Source organism: Neophocaena asiaeorientalis, unplaced genomic scaffold, assembly GCF_003031525.2.
Source record: "Neophocaena asiaeorientalis asiaeorientalis breed wild unplaced genomic scaffold, Neophocaena_asiaeorientalis_V1.1 scaffold49, whole genome shotgun sequence".
NCBI lineage: Eukaryota > Metazoa > Chordata > Mammalia > Artiodactyla > Phocoenidae > Neophocaena > Neophocaena asiaeorientalis.
The window spans coordinates 4,986,104-5,006,903 of record NW_020172456.1 but is presented as its reverse complement, the minus strand read 5'-3'; the positions used below and the strand labels follow the sequence as shown (position 1 = coordinate 5,006,903).

At 39.6% G+C, this 20,800-nt stretch overlaps 1 protein-coding gene across 3 annotated transcripts in view; it reads left to right on the top strand.

Annotated features, from left to right (window-relative positions):
* YLPM1 (YLP motif containing 1) overlaps positions 1–20,800 on the top strand; it is a 66,817-nt gene that overhangs the window by 16,624 nt on the left and 29,393 nt on the right. For all 3 annotated transcript variants that reach the window (XR_003002241.1, XM_024737775.1, XM_024737776.1), the window contains exons 5-6: positions 14,586–16,697; positions 19,328–19,448. Coding sequence is in view for 2 of the 3 variants with exons in the window: in XM_024737775.1 (XP_024593543.1) it covers positions 14,586–16,697; positions 19,328–19,448 (2,233 nt within the window). In the remaining variant the exon portion in view is untranslated. The remainder of the gene's footprint in view (positions 1–14,585; positions 16,698–19,327; positions 19,449–20,800) is intronic.

Sequence of the window (20,800 nt, the reverse complement as noted above, 5' to 3'; positions counted from 1 at the left end):
ACTGAAGTTCTCTTCATATTAACGTCGGTGCTAGCTTTGTCCTGCTATATTGTTCACTGTCGTTTTTTTTAAAAAAAATTTATTGATTGATTATTTGGCTGCGCTGGGTCTTAGTTGCAGCACTCAGGATCTTCATTGTGGCGTGCGGGATCTTTTTAGTTGTGGCATGTGGTATCTAGCTCTCTGACCAGGGATCGAACCTGGGTCCCCTGCATTGGGAGCGTGGAGTTTTAACTGCTGGACCACCAGGGAAGTCCCTGTTCACTGTCCTTTGAAGGGCCTTTGGTTTGTCAGTCTCTTTCAGAATGAACACTTACTTCAGATGGAGAAAGACCATAGGCCTATTACTAACTTTGTTATAAAAATGTACTTATATAGCTGAACAGATTGCTTTTTCTTGGGGGTGGGGTCAGTACTCTCACAGTGTTGACTCATGTTGAGCTTAACATCAGTTTGGCCAGCCAGGTCTTTTTCACCTTACTGTTATTAAGCCAGTTCTCTGTCACCCTGAACTTGTACAGTTTTTTGTCTTGTGTTCTTTTTTTTTTCTAAGACTTTACATTTCATCTAGTTAGGTTTGGGCCTGCATTCTAGTCTGCTGAATCTTCACGAATGGAGATTACACTGTTTTTAGATATGAGATATCCCTTTCTGGCTTTTTCCACCTGCAGCTTTGATAAGGATGGCATATTTTGTCCTTGAATTGTATCCTGCTCACATTTCTACCTTGGTTTTTTTTTTTCCTACCTTGTTTTAAAAACCTTTCCCTGATCTAGCTGTGTCATTGCCATTTCTATTACCCTTCTACTTCTTTTGTTCACTTAGCCCATGTAAAGTATAGTTTGTGACTGTTGCCCAGGCATGGTTGTTTTTGTTTTTGTTTTTTAACCTTTGTTACGTGGGAGAAAAAGAGATCAGTGGGAAGCCGGTCAGTGAGTAAAAGAGACTGAGGTAAGAATAATCCACACTACTAAGAAAACTTGTGAATTTCCTTTATTAGTTGAATTCAGAGTTTGCTATATATATAACATACGGTAAGCCACTCTAGTTTGTGTGTGTGTGTGTGTGTGTGTGTGTGTGTGTGTGTTGTTTCTTAAACAAAGCTGGGTAGAAAAACAAGAACTGAGAATACAGTTAACTGACTTACCAATTACGCACTGTTAAATAAAGTACTGGAAATTACTTTGAGTTTTTTGAAAAATCCAGATTTAGGCTGCTTTCTAAAAACTGAAGGTTTTCAAAAAGTCAAGTGACATAAATGCATCATATGTAAGTAGCATACCACATTGTTGAGCATCTGGGGCAGCTTTTTGAAACTGTTTATATGTGTATGTATCATTGGATTCATGAAGTCTTGTAGAAGACTACCACAGCTCCAGTAAACTGTCATGTTAGTAGATGTTGGTTTCCAAGAATCTTTTATTTTCAGTAATAAAGCTTTGCTTATCGAAGAGGAACATACAGAGATGTGCACAACCGTAAGTGTACAGCTTAGTAAATTTTCACAGACACACCTGTGTTACAGCGACTCAGCTTAAGACACAGAGACTAACAGTGTCTGAGAAGTGCCACTCATGCCCCTTCCCATTTTTCCTCATCCCACAGATAGCCACTATTCCAACTTTTTACACAATAGATTAGTTTTGCCTATTTTTGGACTTTATATAAATGGACTCATGCTGTATGTACTCCTGAGTCTGGCTTCTTTCACTTAACATTATATTATTGTGAGATTCATCCACGTGTGTAGCTGTAGTTTGTTTCATTCTCATTTCTTTACAGTATTTTATTGTACGAATATACCACAATCTGTTTATCCATTCTAATATTGATGGTCATTTAAGTTTTTGGTGGTTATTATGAAAAACACTGCTTTGTGTCTTTGATGCTATATATGTCCCTTTCGGGGTGGGTGTGTGTGTGTGTGTGTGTGTGTGTGTGTGTGTGTGTTTGTATTTAATTTTGTTTAGATATATGCCAAGGATGGGAATTGCCTGGTCATAAGAGTACGAATATGTTCTGCTTTGATAGATATTGTCAAACAGTTTTCCAAAGTGGTTGTGTCAGTTTACACTCTCACCACCAGTGTTTCTGTATTGCAGTTTTCTTGTATCCTCATTAGTACTTGGTGTTATTAAACTTTAAAATTTTAGCAATCTTGGTGTATGTCTAGTGGTATTGTAATATGGCTTTAATTTATATTTCCCTGATGACGAATGAGATTGACTTCCATTCCATTTGATTTTCGTTCAGTTGGATTTCCTCTTTTATGAAATGCTGATTCAAGTCTTTTCCCTGTTTTACTGTTGGGTTATGTTTTTTTCTTATTGGTTTGTAGGAGTCCTTTATGTATACTAGATATCAGTTCATATGTCTAGATTGTCTTGACTATTTCTCACTCTGCAGCACTTTTTGCATTCTTGTCCTTCAGTATACTAAAAAAGTAGTCTTCACTTTACCATCTAGATGGTGCATTGGAACCTTTTTAAAAAATATTTATTTAAGGGCTTCCCTGATGGCGCAGTGGTTGAGAGTCCACCTGCCGATGCAGGGGACGCAGGTTCGTGCCCCGGTCTGGGAAGATCCCACATGCCGCGGAGCGGCTGGGCCCGTGAGCCATGGCCGCTGAGGCTGCGCGTCCGGAGCCTGTGCTCCGCAACGGGAGAGGCCACAGCGGTGAGAGGCCCGTGTACCGCAAAAAAAAACCCCCAAAACCAAATCTATATATTTATTTATTTATTTATATTTTGGCTGTGCCGGATTTTAGTTGCAGCATGCACAATTTTTAGTTGCAGCATGCTGACTGTTAGTTGCGGCATGCAGGCTTCTTAGTTGCAGTTGTGGACTCTTAGTTACGGCATGCGAACTCTTAATTGCGACATGCATGCGGGATCTAGTTTCCCAACTCAGGATTGAACCCGGGCCCCCTGCATTGCGAACGTGGAGTCTTACCTACTGGACCACCAGGGAAGCCCTGGAACCTTTTTATTTTTTTAATTTAAAGGTAATTTTACAAGTAATTTACAGAATTAAGAATAAAGGCATAATGAAAACAACTTACTAGAAATTTTAATTAAAAATTTTTTAATTAATTAATTTATTTTTGTCTGCATTGGGTCTTCATTGCTGTGCGCAGGCTTTCTCTAGTTGCGGCGAGCAGGGGCTACTCTTCGTTGAGTTGTGCGGGCTTCTCATTGCAGTGGCTTCTCTTGTTGAGGAGCATGGGCTCTAGGTGTGTGGGCTTCAATAGTTGTGGCACAAGTGATCAGTAGTTGTGGCTTGCAGGCTGTAGAGCACAGGCTCAGTAGCTGTGACGCACGGGCTTAGTTGGTCCCCAGCATGTGGGATCTTCCCGGACCAGGGCTCAAACCCATGTCCCTTGCATTGGCAGGAGGATTCTTAACCACTGCGGCACCAGGGAAGCCCCTAAAAATTTTTAAAGAGGGCTTCCCTGGTGGCGGAGTGGTTGAGAGTCTGCCTGCCGATCCAGGGGATGCAGGTTCATGCCCCGGTCTGGGAAGATCCCACATGCCACGGAGTGGCAGGGCCCGTGAGCCATGGCCGCTGAGCCTGCGCGTCCGGAGCCTGTGCTCCGCGGTGGGAGAGGCCACAACAGTGAGAGGCCCGCGTACCGCAAAAAAAAAAAAAAATTTTTTAAAGAGTAAAACTTTTTGTATCAAGTAAATTTTGACAGACAAACATTATAGAAGATGAAATAATTCTGTCACATATTCTTTTAGCAAAGCAGAATGGTCCAGGTTCTTGCCAAAAATATGTGATGAAGTCTTTCCTGTTTAATAACTAACTGGATGACGATACCACATTTCCTTTCTGTCCTTAGAAATGTATTGTTCACTCGTCCTATCTTGAGTTTGAGAATATTCATCTAGGATATTGTCATCCGAGGACTCATAGTCAGAGATTTTGCTTGTATGATTAATTTCACATCTTTATTAGGACCTAGAGTGTAGCTGTCTCTGCATTTATCTTTTGATTCATCTAATAATTTTTTTTCTTTTGGGGTATGCGGGCCTCTCACTGTTGTGGCCCCTCCCGTTGCGGAGCACAGGCTCCGGATGCACAGGCTCAGTGGCCATGGCTCACAGGCCCAGCCGCTCCACGGCACGTGGGATCTTCCCGGACCGGGGCACGAACCCGTGTCCCCCGCATTGGCAGGCGGACTCTCAACCACTGCGCCACCAGGGAAGCCCTAATATTTTTTTTAAATAAATTTATTTCATTTATTTTATTTTTGGCTGTGTTGGGTCTTCGTTGCTGTGTGCAGGCTTTCTCTAGTCGTGGCGAGTGGGGGCTACTCTTCATTGCAGTGCGCGAGCTTATTGTGGTGGCTTCTCTTGTTATGGAGCATGGGCTTTAGGCATGCGGGCGTCAGTAGTTGTGGCTCGTGGGCTCTAGAGTGTGGGCTCAGTAGTTGGGGCGCATGGGTTTAGTTGCTCCGCGGCATGTGGGATCTTCCCGGGCCAGAGCTTGAACCTGTGTTCCCTGCCTTGGTGGGTGGATTCTTAACCACTGCGCCACCAGGGAAGGCCCATCTAATAATTTTGACATAACTTTCTCTGTCACTTTTCATTGTCAGGAAATGAAAATTTCTGAATTCTCACTTGTGCTCAATGAAGCCTAAAAGCAGGCTGCAGTATTTTGGACAATGCAAGGAGGGGTGACAGCTTATTTTACAATTCCATCATTCTTTTGTTGTCTTTGTATTTTGATCTTTAGCGTAGTTGGGGATAATTGATAAGGAATGATGAGTAATAATGAATTCTAGGATAAGAAGACCACAAAATGTTTCAATATATAGAAAGAAGATCCCATAATGTATCTTAGGTTTATGAAAGAATTCAGTGGACCTATATGATAATTGCAAGATAATGTAAACTTCATTCTATTTTTCAAAAAGTAAATTTTCTCTTTGTTCTTAGGAAAGCCTGTAGGAAAAAAAAAGTCGTGAAATATCAATCCTTACAAATAGAGCTGTTTTTAAAAAACTCAAAAACTATAATTGAATCCAGTGAACCCAAATGAACCCCAAGGGTTAATGGTATCTTTTTTTTTTTTTTTTGCGGTACGCGGGCCTCTCACAGTTGTGGCCTCCCGTTGCGGAGCACAGGCTCCGGACGCACAGGCCCAGCAGCCATGGCTCACGGACCTAGCCACACGGCATGTGGGATCTTCCCGGACCGGGGCATGAACCCATGTCCCCTGCATTGGCAGGCGGACTCTAAACCACTGTGCCACCAGGGAAGCCCAATGGTATCTTTTGATTAATAGAAATTCTTGATTTTTTTAATTTAGTAATCTAATTTATTGATCTTTTCTTTATGGTTAGCGCCTTTTCATGTCCTGTTTAAGAAATCTTTGCTTACTCCAAGCCCATAAATACATTATTGTATTTGTTTTCTTTTATTGTTTTACCTTTCTATTTTAAAATCAACAATCCATATAGAATTGATTTTTTTGTTAATGTACAGTATGAGGTAGGGTAAAGTTCATTGTTTTCCATATGGCTATCAAGTTGACCCCAGTACCATTTATTGAAAAAGTCATCGTTTTCTTACTACTTTACAGTGTCTCCATCATAACTCAAGTGACTATATATGTGGATTTGTCTGTGGATTCTGTTACTTTGGTTTATTTGTCTATCCTTGCACCAGTGTCAAATAGTTTTTTTTTTCTTTTTTTTTTTAATTAATTAATTTTATTTATTTTTGCCGTGTTGGCTCTTCGTTTCTGTGCGACGGCTTTCTCTAGTTGTGGCAAGTGGGGGCCACTCTTCATCTTGGTGCACGGGCCTCTCTTGTTGCGGAGCACAGGCTCCAGATGCACAGGCTCAGTAGTTGTGGCTCATGGGCCTAGTTGCTCCGCGGCATGTGGGATCCTCCCAGACCAGGGCTCGAACCTGTGTCCCCTGCATTAGCAGGCAGATTCTCAACCACTGCGCCACCAGGGAAGCCCGTCAAATAGTTTTAATTACTGTAGCTTCATAATAAATCTTGATATCTCTTAGTGTAAGTCCTCCAATTCTGTGTTTCTAGATCAGGCATTTTCTGTGAAGGCTGAATTGTAAATATTTTTAGGCTTTGTGGGCCATGTTTGGTCTCTGTCAAATATTTTTCTTTCTTCCTTTTTTTCTTTCTTTCTTTTTTTAACCTATAAAAATGTTTTAAAAATCAGTCTTAACTGGGTTTGGCCCTGGGCCGTAGTTTGCTGACCCCTGATCTAGATTGTCTTGACCATTCTTGGTCCTTTCTGTTTCCCATATAATGCTTAGAAGCAGCTTGTCAGTTTTCAAAAATACGCTGGAATTTTGCTGAACATTGCATAGACTCTATTGACCATGTTGAGGAAGAACAGGCATTTTAATAATATCAAGGCTTCTGATCAGTTATACCTATTTTTGATTAGTTTTAGGATTGGAATTGTGACCTCTTCCATTCTGTAGCTGTCTTACTAGGTTTAACAAGGGACTATGAACACCATAATTTTTCTTAATGCTTCCATTTGCCATGGCTTTTCCTGTTTATAGTGATTATTTCTCTTTGGAATTTTGATTTTAGGATCTTGGTTATACATATTAGAAAATGGCGTTATTTCACATGAAAACTAAAAAGGCAGGAATTTGATTCCAGAATTTAAAATCTTGTAATTACCGTGGTCTGCTGATGTGAATGTGTTTATATATTGTGATAATCAGACATTATCTTGTTTAAGGGTATTTGTATTTCTGCATCCCTCTTAAGTTTTTGTACCCAATTTGGAGTATATTTTTTGTATCAAGTTTTGAAATTTTTATACCTAGTTCTAATGGTTTCATACCTAGTTTTAGGGGTTTTATTTTTTAGAAGTTTATGAAATACCTAACTGTACAAGCAAAAATTTTCAAAATATTTAAACACCAGATGTTTGTCTTTTTTTCTTTTCATCTAACCAATGTACAATGCATGTGTTTTTGTGTGATTGTATTTAGTGGATGTATACTACGTTTGTACTTTATTTCCAGTACGTTTTTATATGTTAAAAAGGTCATAGTAGTTCATTGTGTTGATGTAAAGATGGCTTATTTTCGTACATATGTTTAATATGAGTATCTCTTAATATATTTATTCCAAAGGCCTAAAAGCGCTTTACTTTTATAAATCAAAAAGGTTTTGATAGTCTGACATTTTTAACATCCTTGAACTTTGAAAAATTTGAAGTGCAGTATTGATAACTAATTTCCATTTATATGTAGTGTTGAAAGTATATTTCAATTGGTTTAACATATTCTGACTCCCCAAATAAAAATAAAATGATGACCCTTGGCTCCTGGTCAACAATTAAATCTAAAAGCAAAGCACCGTACCTTTTCATAAACACTGCATATTATATATGCAGGCATGAGGCTTACAGAAGTGAGTTCATTATGTTATACAACTTTTCCGCCATGTTCACTTCTTCTATATCTTTATACCTTTTAGTGCCTTCTGCTTCCTTTATCCTTCCCTCTGGCCTTTGCCTATGCTCTTTTCCTTGTTTGGAATCCCCTTTCTGTCATTTTTTGCTTTATCAATTCCTACTTTTCCTGCCCTGGGGATGGCACTTCTGTAATTATGTGTCGAGATCTTTCAGTGAGTCAGACATTGGGGATACTTAAGTGAGCAAGACCAACATGCTCCATATTTATCAAGTTCTGTTCTAACTGTTGATTTACTTGTTTCATTCTTCTTATGGACTGTGAACTCCTTGAGGTTAGGTATCAGTTTATTTCCAGCAGTAACACAGTACACGACAATTAGTAGGTGTTCAATAAATGTTGCTTATGCCAGAATGTCTTAGTTATGGGTAAAATTCTTAAGGCATTCACAGTTTAGTTAAAAAGCAGTTCATTCATATTCAGAATTTGATTATAACACTAGCTAACATGTTGAAAAGTGTTCTTATACTGACTTGTGTATTATATATAGCCTTCTCTTATCACTTATATGAACTAATAATTGCTGAATTCAATACAAAACAGATGACTTTACATATCTTTAATGACCTAAGGTGTTATTTCTGACACTTTGAATTAATAAATGTAACTTCAAGAAAAGGAACCAAATCATCACAAAACCTGAAATGGCATACTTCTTTTCCTTCATAAATATGTGGTCTTTATCTTTAGCACTGCAACGTACCTTTTTTTGGGGGGGCTGCATCATGCAGCTTGTGGGATCTTAGTTCCCTGAACAGGGATCGAAGTGGAAGCTCGGAGTCCTAACCGGGAGTTCCCTGTGACATGGTTTTGACAAGCACCTGGTCAGCTCCTTTCCTCTTTGTCCAACAATAGCTGTGTCAAGCCTTCACTATTTTGCATAGACCATCTGTGCTAATGCTGCTTTCTCTGTCTTAGCAAACATTATTATTTCTCTTTGTATCTTTCATTTAGCTTCCTGCTTCACAGAGAGATCAAGGCTTTCAGGCCCAATGAAACTCACTTCCCGGCCTTACCATTACTTAAGTTACCATCCTAATCTTTCTTGTACTCTCAGAAGAAGCCCTTTTCCTGGTTAGGGCTAACACTCTCTGTGTGTCTTTTAAAGAAATACATTTTACATTTTTATCAAAGTGATACACACACATAGTTTTTTAAAAATCAAGAGAAACAACCACCCACTGCCCCAAACCACACTAGACATATTTCCTAATGACATCTTTTAATTCTTTAGCTGTTTCTTTTGGTAGTTACCTTCATATCACTAAATAATGTGTTGCTACTTTCTTGACTTACACATGTATACATTAGATACTACATGTTTACTTCCTATTCTGATAGATAAAGGTTTAGTTCTTATACTGTTCTCTAACTCCATCTGCCCAATATATTTATTTCATTCAGTAAATAATGTTCATAGAGGTAAGCAGTGTACTGTGATTACATCTCCTTTAGCATAATAACTTTTTTAGAATTTCCAGTTGCCTTTCTTGCAACATCTTTTTTAAAAAAATATTCGGCTGCATTGGGTCTTAGTTGTGGCACGTGGGATCTTTTTGTTGCAGTGCATGGGCTCTTAGTTGTGGCACACAGGCTTCTCTAGTTGTGGCACACAGACTTCTCTTTAGCTGTGGCATGCGGGCTCTCTAGCTGTGATGCGTGGGCTCCGTAGTTGTGGCACGCGGGCTTAACCCCTGGACCACCAGGTAAGTCCCTCTTCTTGCAACATCTTTAAAATAATCCTCCAACTCCAGACTCAAAAGCAACATCCCTTTTTCTCTTGAGATCTCTCCCCCAGATTCATGCATTCTCTTGCTTTTGCCTGGGCTGGTTGGCTGGTTTGCTGCTTTCAAGATCTGTCATGGCTGTTACTCCAGCATTTCCCTTGACTCTCCTTCTAGATTGGATTCACTGTTTACTGAATCTCATGGCTTCCAGCTTGTGGTTTAGTGCCTCCTTTTCCTGGAGTGCATTCTCAACTAAGAAATTGTGGGTTGGAGTTTCCTGAGCCCTTGCATGCCTGAAAATATTTTAATCTAACCTCACACTTGATTAGTAATTTGGATATATAATTTGAGGTTGAATATATTTTTATTATAATTTATGTAAACTAAAAAACAAAAGAAAACAAAAAGTTTGCCCATTTTTCCCACCTCCACACCCTGCCTCTGGCAACCATCAGTCTGTTCTCCATATCTATGAACTTGGTTTTTTAATTAATTAAAATTTTTTTAAGATTCCAAATATAAGCGAGATCATATAGTATGTCTTCCTCTGACTTATTTCACTTAGCATAATGCTCTGCAGGTCCATTTATATTGTTGCACACGAAAAGATTTCATTCTTTTTTGTGGCTGAATAATATTCCATTGAATGTATATACCACATCTTCGTTATCCATTCATCCATCAATGGACACATAGGTTGTTTCCATACCTCGGCTATTGTAAATAATGCTGCAGTGAACACGGGGTTGGGGGGAGGTGCATATATCTTTTTGAGTTAGTTTTTTCATTTTCTTCCAATAAATACCCAGAAGTGGAATTGTTGGGTCATGTGATAGTTCTATGTTTAATATTTCGAAGAGCCTTCATACTGTTTTCCATAGTGGGCTTCACCAGTTTACATTCCCACCAGTAGTACACAAGGGTTCCCTTTGCTCTATCCTTGCCAACACTTGTTATTTTTAGTCTTTTTGATAATTGCCTTTCTAACAAATGTAAAGTACTATCTCATTGTGGTTTTGATTTGCATTTCCCTGATGATTAGTGATGTAGGGCATCTTTTCATGATGTCTTCTTTGGAAAGACATCTGTGTATCTTCTTTGGAAAAATGTCATTTGTCTGTTGGAAAAGTATCTATGATCTTTTGCTCATTTTAAAATCATATTGTTTCTTTTTTTGCTGTTGAGTTGTATGAGTTCTTTATATATTTTGGAATTAGCCCCTTATCAGATACATGATTTGCAAATATCTTCTCCCATTCAGTAGGCTGCCTTTTCATTTTATTGATGGTTTGCTTTGTTGTGCAGAAGCTTTTTAGTTTGATGTAGTCCCACTTTATTTTTGCTTTTGTTGTTTTGCTTTTTTTTTTTAAGGAAGCTTTTTAAAAAACTTTTATTTACTTTATTTATTTTTGGCTGCATTGGGCCTTCACTGCTGCACTCAGGCTTTTCTCTAGTTGTGGCGACCGGGGGCTACTGTTCGTTGAGTTGCACGGGCTTCTCATTGTGGTGGCTTGTTGCATAGCACGGACTCCAGGTGCTGGGCTTCAGTAGTTGTGGCACACGGGCTCAGTAGTTATGGCTTGCAGGCTCAGTAGTTGTGATGCGTGGGCTTAGTTGCTCCGCGGCATGTGGGATCTTCCCAGACCAGGGCTCAAACCCGTGTTCCCTGCATTGGCAGGCGGATTCTTAACCACTACACCACCAGGGAAGTCCCTGTTGCTTTGCTTTTGATGTCAGAATCAAAAAATCATTGCCAATGGGGCTCCCACTCTTCTTTTCATCTTGGAGACATTTCTCAAATATATTGTGATCTCTGGTTGTCCATTTATGTTTAAGAGTGGGAGACACTGAAGCTGATTGGGAGCTCTGTGTGTATATGGGGGGCTAACCAATTGTCAGATTTTGCTTTAGGTGATAGGGCAAAAAACTGCTAACGCTATGGGACCCTCAAATTCAGGCATTTAGAGACATTCAAGACCAAGGAAAGGCTGATCAGTGGTTCTGAATATAGATTTTAATTTACATAATTTTAGCCCCAAGTCTTACTTGTCTTTCCCCAGCATCCCTGGATTCTGAGAATCCTGATCCTCTCTGGGTTTCTGTGGGCAGGCCAGCCCCATTTTGGTTGCAACCTTCTCTGCTACCAGCACTCTACACTGCGGCTTCTTCCTGTTCCATGTGTTACCACTCATGTTTGTTCTTTGTCTTCCAGAATTTAAAAACAAAATTCTCATCTACTGGTAGCCCCTTCTCTCTGTTTATAGTGAGTTTATGTATTTTTATTTTTATTTTTTTATTTTTTAAATATTTATTTATTTATTTCTGCATTGGGTTTTTGTTGCTGTGCGCGGGCTTTCTCTAGTTGTCGCGAGCGGGGGCTACTCTTCGTTGCAGTGTGCAGGCTTCTTATTGCGGTGGCTTCTCTTGTTGCGGAGCACTGGCTCTAGGCACGCAGGCTTCAGTAGTTGTGGCTCTTGGGCTCTAGAGCGCAGGCTTAGTAGTTGTGGCGCACGGGCCTAGTCGCTCCACGGCATGAGTTTATGTATTTTTTAATTTCTTGCGATGACTATATAGTGTCAACTTGGCTGGGCTGAAGTACATTTTCCAGCCGTGTTTCTTTCTTTCTTCTATGTTTCTTATTAGGGTGGGTCACAGGGGAGATTTTTGTGTCTAACATGAAACATTTATCCCTGGTCAACCAGAAATTTTCTAACCCTTTCCCCAGAAAAGATTATAAAGCCCCTTTTTTGTCTTTGGGGAAATCATCATTCTCCCTAGCTGGTTTACATCCCCTCTTTGATATTCTGTAACTTAAATTCTGAGATATAAAGCTAGCTAGTACTAATACATCTTATGTTAGATGATAAGGAAGAAAAATCAATCAAAAATATTTGACTAATAAGTATATATTTAAACATTTAATATCAAACGTTAAGGAAGAAATATTCATAACTATCACAGCCCTTATTTCAGCAACTGGTCATGTAATTACAGTTGGTATTTATAACTTGCCTTCTTCCTCTACTTAATCCATATTCCCTTTAGTCTCAGTGAGCACCGCAGCTGGTCTTGGTTCCTTGTCTGGTGGAGTGACCCAAACCTTCATTTTTGAAAGGTCTGAGCTATTCTCAACTCTGCCTGAATTGAGTTATTGTAGTTTTCTGTTGACTTTAATCACAGGACATGGAAGTACTAAGGGGTGTCCTAGAGGATCTCCTCCATTCCAGACATACTCCTCACCCTCACTGTGTAGAAATAACCCAATTTCCCCTTGAATGACAGGATTAATCCCCCCCAGCCAGTACAGTAACTCCCTTTTTTGCTTGTTGATTCAGAACCCAAAGTGGCCAGATGGCAGTCTGAACTGGAGTTTAATAGAATCATTGTTGTGTCCCCTGATAGAAGCATTCTCCCTTTGAAACTAAGACTTCTAGATCACCAAAGACTGATGTCACAGGGATGGGAAGTTAATATTTTGCTGAAACCGAATTTATTACTCTCATTTATTTCCCTAACAAATGAAAGAAAAACCCTTCTATTTCTCATTAGAGGCATGAAAGGCATCACCATCACCGAAGCCAAAAACCTTGGAACCATCCTAAATTCTTCCTTTTCCATTAGTTTAATCCCACCTGTTAGAAAATTTATCAGCTTTACTTTCCTTCACATCTCTCTTTTATCTCCTCCTTTACATCCTCATACCAATCACTGCCTTAGAACAGACTTCACCTTCACTTACTCAAATTGTAGAGACAATATACAATTAGCTTTTCCCACTTATCCATTTACTACTTTTCTGCTAGAGAAATCTTTTAAAAATCACGTCATATTTAGTGGCTCTACGTGCTTAAGGTAATTTCCAACTCCTTACCCAGCTGAATTAATTCATCTGTTGTAACAGAGATCCAAAGTCACATGGCTTTAACAAGTTAGAAGTTTATTCTCTCTCGGGACTTATATGGTGGCTCTACAGTGTCAAGAATCCAGGTTCCTTCTGATTTGTTACTTTACCATCTCTTAGTATGTTGCCCTTATCTACATGGTTCAGGATGCCTCACCACCATGTCAGAGCCAGCATGAAAAAGAAAATGGTGAAGAGAAGGATGTGTTCTTCCCTTTAAGTTTACAACCTTGAAGGATGTGTAAATCATTTTCACTCTCAGCTCATTGGCCAGAACATGGCTAAAAGTTCCAGCTGCAAGAGAGTTTGGGAAAAGGAGTTTTTAGTCTGGCTATCCTTATGTCTAGCTAATAATGGAGAGGCTCAATTACTGTAGAAAAAGGGGGAATGAATATTGGAGGTGTACCAGTAGTCCATGCCACCGAGGTATACAAGGTCTTCTGGAGATTGACCCTTGCCTGCCTCTTTACCTTATCTCTTAGTGTGCTGCTTTTCCACTCCTTCTCCTTTCCTAGGTGTCCTAGACTTTGTTTCCTCTTTCTTTCAGCCATGCTAAACTGTTTGCCAAACATGCTATGCTGGTATGTGTTTCTCTGCCTTTCCTCATAATGCTTCCTTAGCCTGAGATGTCCTTGCCACCCACTGCCATCATCTCCGATACTCTCTGTTAACCTGATCTCTGAGAATTTGTTTTTCAAGAGTTAACTTAAGCATCTTCTATGATATAAAGCCTTTATTGGAGAGCACCACCTTCACCCTGGTAGAACTAACCATTCTCTTCTCTGTTGCCCTTATTATATGCAGATAGACTTTAGTCATTGTACCTTTTGGCAGTTATTTACACTTAGATTCTTTCTTTTCCATTGTAAACCCTTTGAGGGTAAAGAAGACATTTTATTCATGTATCCCTTGGATGTAGCATAGTGCCTGACAGAGGATATACACTAAATATTTACCAAATATGCAAGTGGGTCCATAGCAAAAATATCTCTGTCCAGATTTTTAAATGTCAGGGCATGCTCTTAAGACATAGCTGGCTGCTGTTTTTTCAACTTTTTGTCAATTAGTCAAGATGATAATGTTAGCTCCAACAATATCTGTAATCATCCTATATTATCTTGTTAATTGTTTCATATTTAGTTTTTAGTTATAATTTAACTCTAAAAGTACTTTCAGAATTAGCTGCGGGACTTTTTTTTCTGTTTGAAATGAGTGGCCTTTTCTGTCTACTAAGGCACAATATTTATAATTGCTTTTTAACAATTCAGTATATCAGTGACTTGCTGCCGGAGATTTGTCCTGAGACCTTCTGAGCTCTGCCACCTTAACATACTGGTTCTAAGATAGATATCTCAGGGTTTGTTTAATGACTAAGAGTCATTTTTGTAAACAGATACTAAGGCAAGATTGCCTTAAATATTTTTACATGGAGAATTTTTTTTTTCTGCTTTACTGTCTTGAGTAATATCTTTTGTTTTACTTGTAGATTTGATGGTCCTCGAAGATTTGAGGATTTAGGGTCAAGGTGTGAAGGACCGAGACCCAAAGGGCCTCGTTTTGAAGGAAATCGCCCCGATGGGCCAAGACCCAGATATGAAGGTCACCCAACAGAGGGCGCTAAAAGCAAATGGGGAATGATTCCCCGGGGGCCAGCATCTCAGTTCTATATTACCCCCAATACATCCCTCAGTCCTCGACAGAGTGGACCACAGTGGAAAGGCCCCAAACCAGCTTTTGGACAGCAACATCAGCAGCAACCTAAGTCACAAGCAGAACCAGGAAACAAAGAACCATTAGCAGACACCAGTAGTAACCAGCAGAAGAATTTTAAAATGCAATCAGCTGCATTTTCCATTGCTGCAGATGTAAAGGATGCCAAGGCGGCTCAGTCAAATGAGAATCTAAGCGACTCTCAACAAGAGCCACCTAAAAGCGAAGTCTCGGAAGGGCCCATAGAGCCTTCTAATTGGGACCAGAATTCTCAAAGTATGGAGACTCAAATGGACAAAGCCCAAGCTGTTACTCAGCCTGTACCCCTTGCAAATAAACCTGTACCTTCTCAATCTACTTTTCCCTCAAAAACAGGGGGGATGGAGGGAGGAACAGCAGTAGCAACATCATCATCACTAACTGCCGATAATGATTTTAAACCTTTGGGTATTGGTCTTCCCCATTCAGAAAACAACCAAGATAAAGGGCTGCCTCGGCCAGATAACAGAGATAATAGGTTAGAAGGCAATCGAGGCAGCAGCTCATCTTACAGAGGTCCTGGGCAAAGCAGAATGGAAGACACACGGGATAAAGGACTAGTAAATAGAGGTCGAGGCCAGGCAATCAGCCGTGGCCCAGGGCTGGTCAAGCAAGAAGACTTTCGTGATAAAATGATGGGTAGAAGAGAAGACAGTCGAGAGAAGATGAGTAGAGGAGAAGGCAGCCGGGACAGAGGGTTGGTGAGGCCAGGAAGCAGTCGGGAGAAAATGCCAGGTGGTCTGCAAGGCAGCCAGGAGAGGGGTAGAGCTGGTAGCCGAGAAAGGGGACCACCTCGGAGGGCTGGCAGTCAGGAGAGAGGACCCCCTCGAAGACCTGGGAGTAGAGAGAGAGTACCACCCCGAAGAGCCGGGAGCAGGGAGACGGGACCACCTCGAGGGCCTGGCAGTCGGGAAAGGGGTCTGGGAAGACCAGAGTTTGGTCGTGACAGAGGTCCATTTAGACCAGAACCAGGAGATGGTGGGGAAAAAATGTATTCGTATCACCGAGATGAGCCTCCTAGGGCAACATGGAACCATGGAGAAGAGAGAGGGCATGAAGAGTTCCCATTAGATGGTAGAAATGCTCCAGTGGAACGAGAAAGACTTGATGATTGGGATAGAGAGAGATACTGGAGAGAATGTGAACATGACTATCAAGATGATACACTAGATTCCTATAACAGAGAGGACAGGTTTTCGGCACCATCTCGATCTCACGATGGAGATAGACGAGGCCCTTGGTGGGATGATTGGGAGAGAGATCAGGATATGGATGAGGACTACAACAGGGAAATGGACAGGGACTTGGACAGGGATGTGGATCGGATTGGAAGACCTATGGATATGTATGATAGAAATTTGGATAATGAGTGGGACAGAGATTATGGGAGACCACTGGATGAACAAGAATCACAGTTCCGTGAACGAGATATTCCATCTCTTCCACCTTTACCACCCCTCCCACCTCTTCCACCTGTGGATAGATATCGGGATGATAGATGGAGAGAAGAAAGAAATCGAGACCATGGGTATGATCGAGATTTCCGTGATAGGGGTGAGTTGAGGATCCGAGAGTACCCAGAAAGAGGAGATACGTGGCGGGAAAAGCGAGATTATATTCCTGACAGAATGGACTGGGAAAGAGAACGATTGTCAGACAGATGGTACCCATCTGATGTGGATAGACATTCCCCCATGGCGGAACATATGCCCTCCTCACATCATTCTTCTGAAATGATGGGGTCGGATGCAAACTTAGACTCTGACCAAGGCCTTGGAGGGGTAATGGTTCTCAGTCAGAGGCAGCATGAAATCATTTTGAAAGCTGCACAAGAACTGAAAATGCTTCGGTAAGTTAACTACTTAAGATCATTTCTTTTTAGTCAAAACCGCATTCAGACTGCTCTTTTTAAAATGATGTGTTATATTTGAATGGAATCATTTTTTTTCAAGTTCTTATTACCACATGATTTTCATTTTAATTTCTAGTCATTGAGTGCTGTTTTAGGGTAGGATGGATATTTAGGAACTGATAATTATAAACTTATGTCCTGAAATATGAAAATTTGATAGCCATTCTTGGCTTTTGTAGCTATGTTGCCGACGTGCCATGCCTGTGATTGTTTCAAGTTCAAACTTCAACTTCCCAGTGCTCTGGATTTCACAGAGCTCATACGTAAAATCCCCTTTTTCCCCGAGGCAGTTTGCTCTTCGGTATTAGATCTGATAGACTTCATATTCACTAATCTTTGGTATAACTTTGGAAGGTGCTGGAAGGATTTATATTTTTCTCTGTTGAAGCTAAGAATGGTTTACCTGGAAGCAGCCTCAGATTTATCTAACTATTGATTCTTTCTTTTTGGGATGTTTTATCTTTCATTATAACTGGAAGCAGGTATCTCTACTTGAGGATGTTACTTGTTTCTACATAATCAAATATTTTCTTTGTGAGATGGAGAATAGAATTTGGATTTCTTGATTTACAATCACCCAACTATCTATAGGTATCTACATAATGCTTCCCATTAGTAGCAGTAATAATAAAAGCTAACATTTATTGCACGCTTACTATGTACCAGGAACTGTACTAAGTGCTTTGTATGTATTAATTCATGTAATCCTTATACCAACTATATCCTGAGATGAGAACTTAGGAGTCACTGACAGATTGCAATGAGAAATTACTTTTTGAGTAATTTCTTAGGAATTAGCAATGTTTTGTGAAAATAAATTAATGGTTAGTTTTTGATATATTCCAATGTATTGTGTTTTTTTCATTTTTCAATTCTGGTTTACATTTGTGGATTATGCTGATTGAAATCATAACTGAAGCTTTATGACTAAAGTATAATGAGGAAAAATACCTGTAAGTAAAGATGAAAGATCAGGTGCCTCAGGAAACAAAACAGATTTCTGTGGTCTATAGAAGATATACTCTTAAGAGATTTGACTTTTCCAGATTACTCCTGAAGAAAGTAGTAAATGTGGAAAGTATGCTATAGAACATTTAGCTATTCTCTGTTCACTTTTAAATTATGGACACCTTTAATTTAACACCTACTGTGTGCTGGCACTGTGCTAATAATTTAGCATGTATTATCTCAATCCTCCTATCTCAAATCCCTATCTCAAAGGCCTGCAAAGATAAGCAATAGTATTCCCACTTCACCAAAGAAAGACACTAAGGCTCAGAGAGTACCACTTGGCTACCGGAATTGGTAAACCTAGAATTTGAACCCGGTCTCTAAAATCTAAGTTGTTTATGGAGAACACCAAGCTGATTGGTGTTACTAAGCTGCCAAGGTTTCTTTCCTTTCCTTTTTGAAATCTCCTTTTCACCCGTTATTGCTTTGTATAGAAATGCTGGATACAAGGTGCCTCATCATCCTTTTTTTAAAGCTCTTTCTAGGCCACATAATAAAACAAAATATATGAAGTGATGGGTAAGAGTGGTCATAGTTGAATACAGGTCAGTCACGTTGCATTGGGAAAGTCATAGTATGATTTACATGAGGCAGAAAATAATCTTTTTTTATACTTGACCCTTACTTTGTGTCCATTTGGGTCATTACACTTTACAAAATGGTAGGGAGAAAATTGTAAAAGGTCTGAAGAGGTTGTGGTAGATGTTGTATGTGTTTACTGTGGGCATTGTAAGGAAAAGTGAAGGGAATTTGACCAGCAATTTAAAGAAAAACTGGAAGAGTTAACATAATTACTCTTTAGGAGTATGAAGTGTTGTTTTTAAAGGTTTAGACTGACAACTGTTCTCACTGTATACGGCAGGGGCTGTAAACTAAAATGCCCACAAGAACCAGACAGGTAACTAAAATGAGTGAAAGCAGGCCAGTGTAACTCTACTGGGTTTGGTGAGGACTGTGGCAAACTGCTTCATCTAAAGCGGGCAGCCACTGCTCCACTGAGCTGATTGTTGGCATGCGGGAATGTAGGCCCAGTGTCTGCAGATCTCTTTAAAATTTGAATTTATATGGAAAAATACATTATTTTGCTTTGTAAGTAATGGCAGCTAGCTCAGATTTTAAAACTAATATGGAAGCTAAATTTTAAAAAACCTTTTTATATATTCATATATATCCAAATACATTGATATTTGGCCCATGTGCCACCATTTTGCAACCTCTTATCTAAAGACTATTGAACAAAAAAAAATAGCAAGAGAGGTTTTTGTCGGATGAAAGAAAAACATGACAAGTAGGTGAGATATTAAAATAGACTAAAGAGGCAGGTTCTAGAATCGGTCCTTGAAGATCAATAATTTATCATTATTTTATAGGTCGTAGATGACTGATCAGTTGGCTCATAAAGGCAAGAGAGTATTACCCTGGAGATGTTTTATGGGCACTGTAGAGGGTTTGAAAAAAGGTTTTAGTTTCCTTTTTTGTTCTTCAATATTAATTATAGTTATTTAGGAATGGAGAACACATGCCTTATGTACAACGGCAATTTTATTTGTTTACAGAGAACAGAAAGAACAGCTTCAAAAGATGAAAGACTATGGGTCTGAGCCACAGATGCCTGACCATCTACCACCCCAGGATTCGAGATTGCAGAATACACCTTCAAGACCTGGAATGTATCCGGTATGGGAAAATATGTGCCCAGAAAATGAAATGGTTCTTACTTTGTATGTTTGTATGTCATTTGATTTTTTTTGTATTACAATAAGTATAAATTTCCTCTATAAAAAATGTAAATTTTGGAAAAGTAAAAAGCTAATGGTAATGGACCTTTGAAAATATTATGAGTATGGTCAAAAGTGTGACAGAAATGCTTTTGGTTTGATAAGTACACCAAGTACACCTGAACTATATATATGGCTTTGTGTTCACAAAATTGTAGAATTTTCCTGGTAATCCTTTTTGTTCAAATAGTCCTGTTTTCCATTTGGACAGTATAGGGACTCCCTGTGAGCCCTGCTCATGTGAGCTTCGTAGTCTCCCTGCCTCTTCAGGCTACTAGCCTTTAGCTAGGGAAGGGGTTGAACATCATGCCCCAGTTCAGGCAGTGAAGCTACGTTAAAGACTTGTGTGATTAAGCTCTCCCCTTGTTTTGTTTTCATTTTGTTGTTGCTGTTGTCGTTTTACCTTTAAGCCAGTGATGGGCTTTAAAAACGTTATCATGCAAATATAAGTGAGAGAGAGAAAAAAACACTGCTAAACCATTTCATCGGATTAACTCTTCATTTCTCAACGTTCCCTTCCATCCTAATCTAACACACAACACTCGGATGTAATTGTTGACGTCAGCAACCACCATGATGTTGACTCCCCAGATCATATCTCTTGGCCTGTGTATGCATCCATCTGCCTACAGGGTTTCTCTCTGGGTGTGTCTCCTGCCAAACTCAGCATATTTAAAATGGAGCTCATTACCATCCTCCATGAAAACTTGTTCTTTCTCCTCATTATCACCTAGTCACCCGAACTTGAAACCTGAAGCCAGCCCTAACTCTTTTCTCTGTTCTAACCTTCTGTGTTCAGTCATTCTGTTGATTAATTTTACTATCTTTTTAATATTGTTCAAGTATTCTATCCTCCACTTCCCTACAACCTCAGTTCTAGCCTTTGTCAGTTCTTGCCTAGATTATTTCAGAAACACCCTAATTCATCTCTCTCCATCTCATTCCCCTCTGATCCATTCTTCATTCTGCTTCCAGAGTGATTATTTTTAAAATATTTTTGAATCAAATTTTGAGTTATAATTTACATATGTTTTAAGCCCACAGTTTGAGTTTCGACAAATGTGTACCAAAAGAGAAAAAAAATTTCCATTGCCCCCAAAAGTTCTCTCATGCCACTTTGTAGTTAGGACTACCCTACACTCTACTTTAGGCAGCACTGATGTGACTGCTGGCCAAAATAGACATTTCATGTCTTTTTCTTTTTTTTTTTTTTTTTTTTTTTTTTCCTCTTTGGGTCTTTTTTTCTTTGCC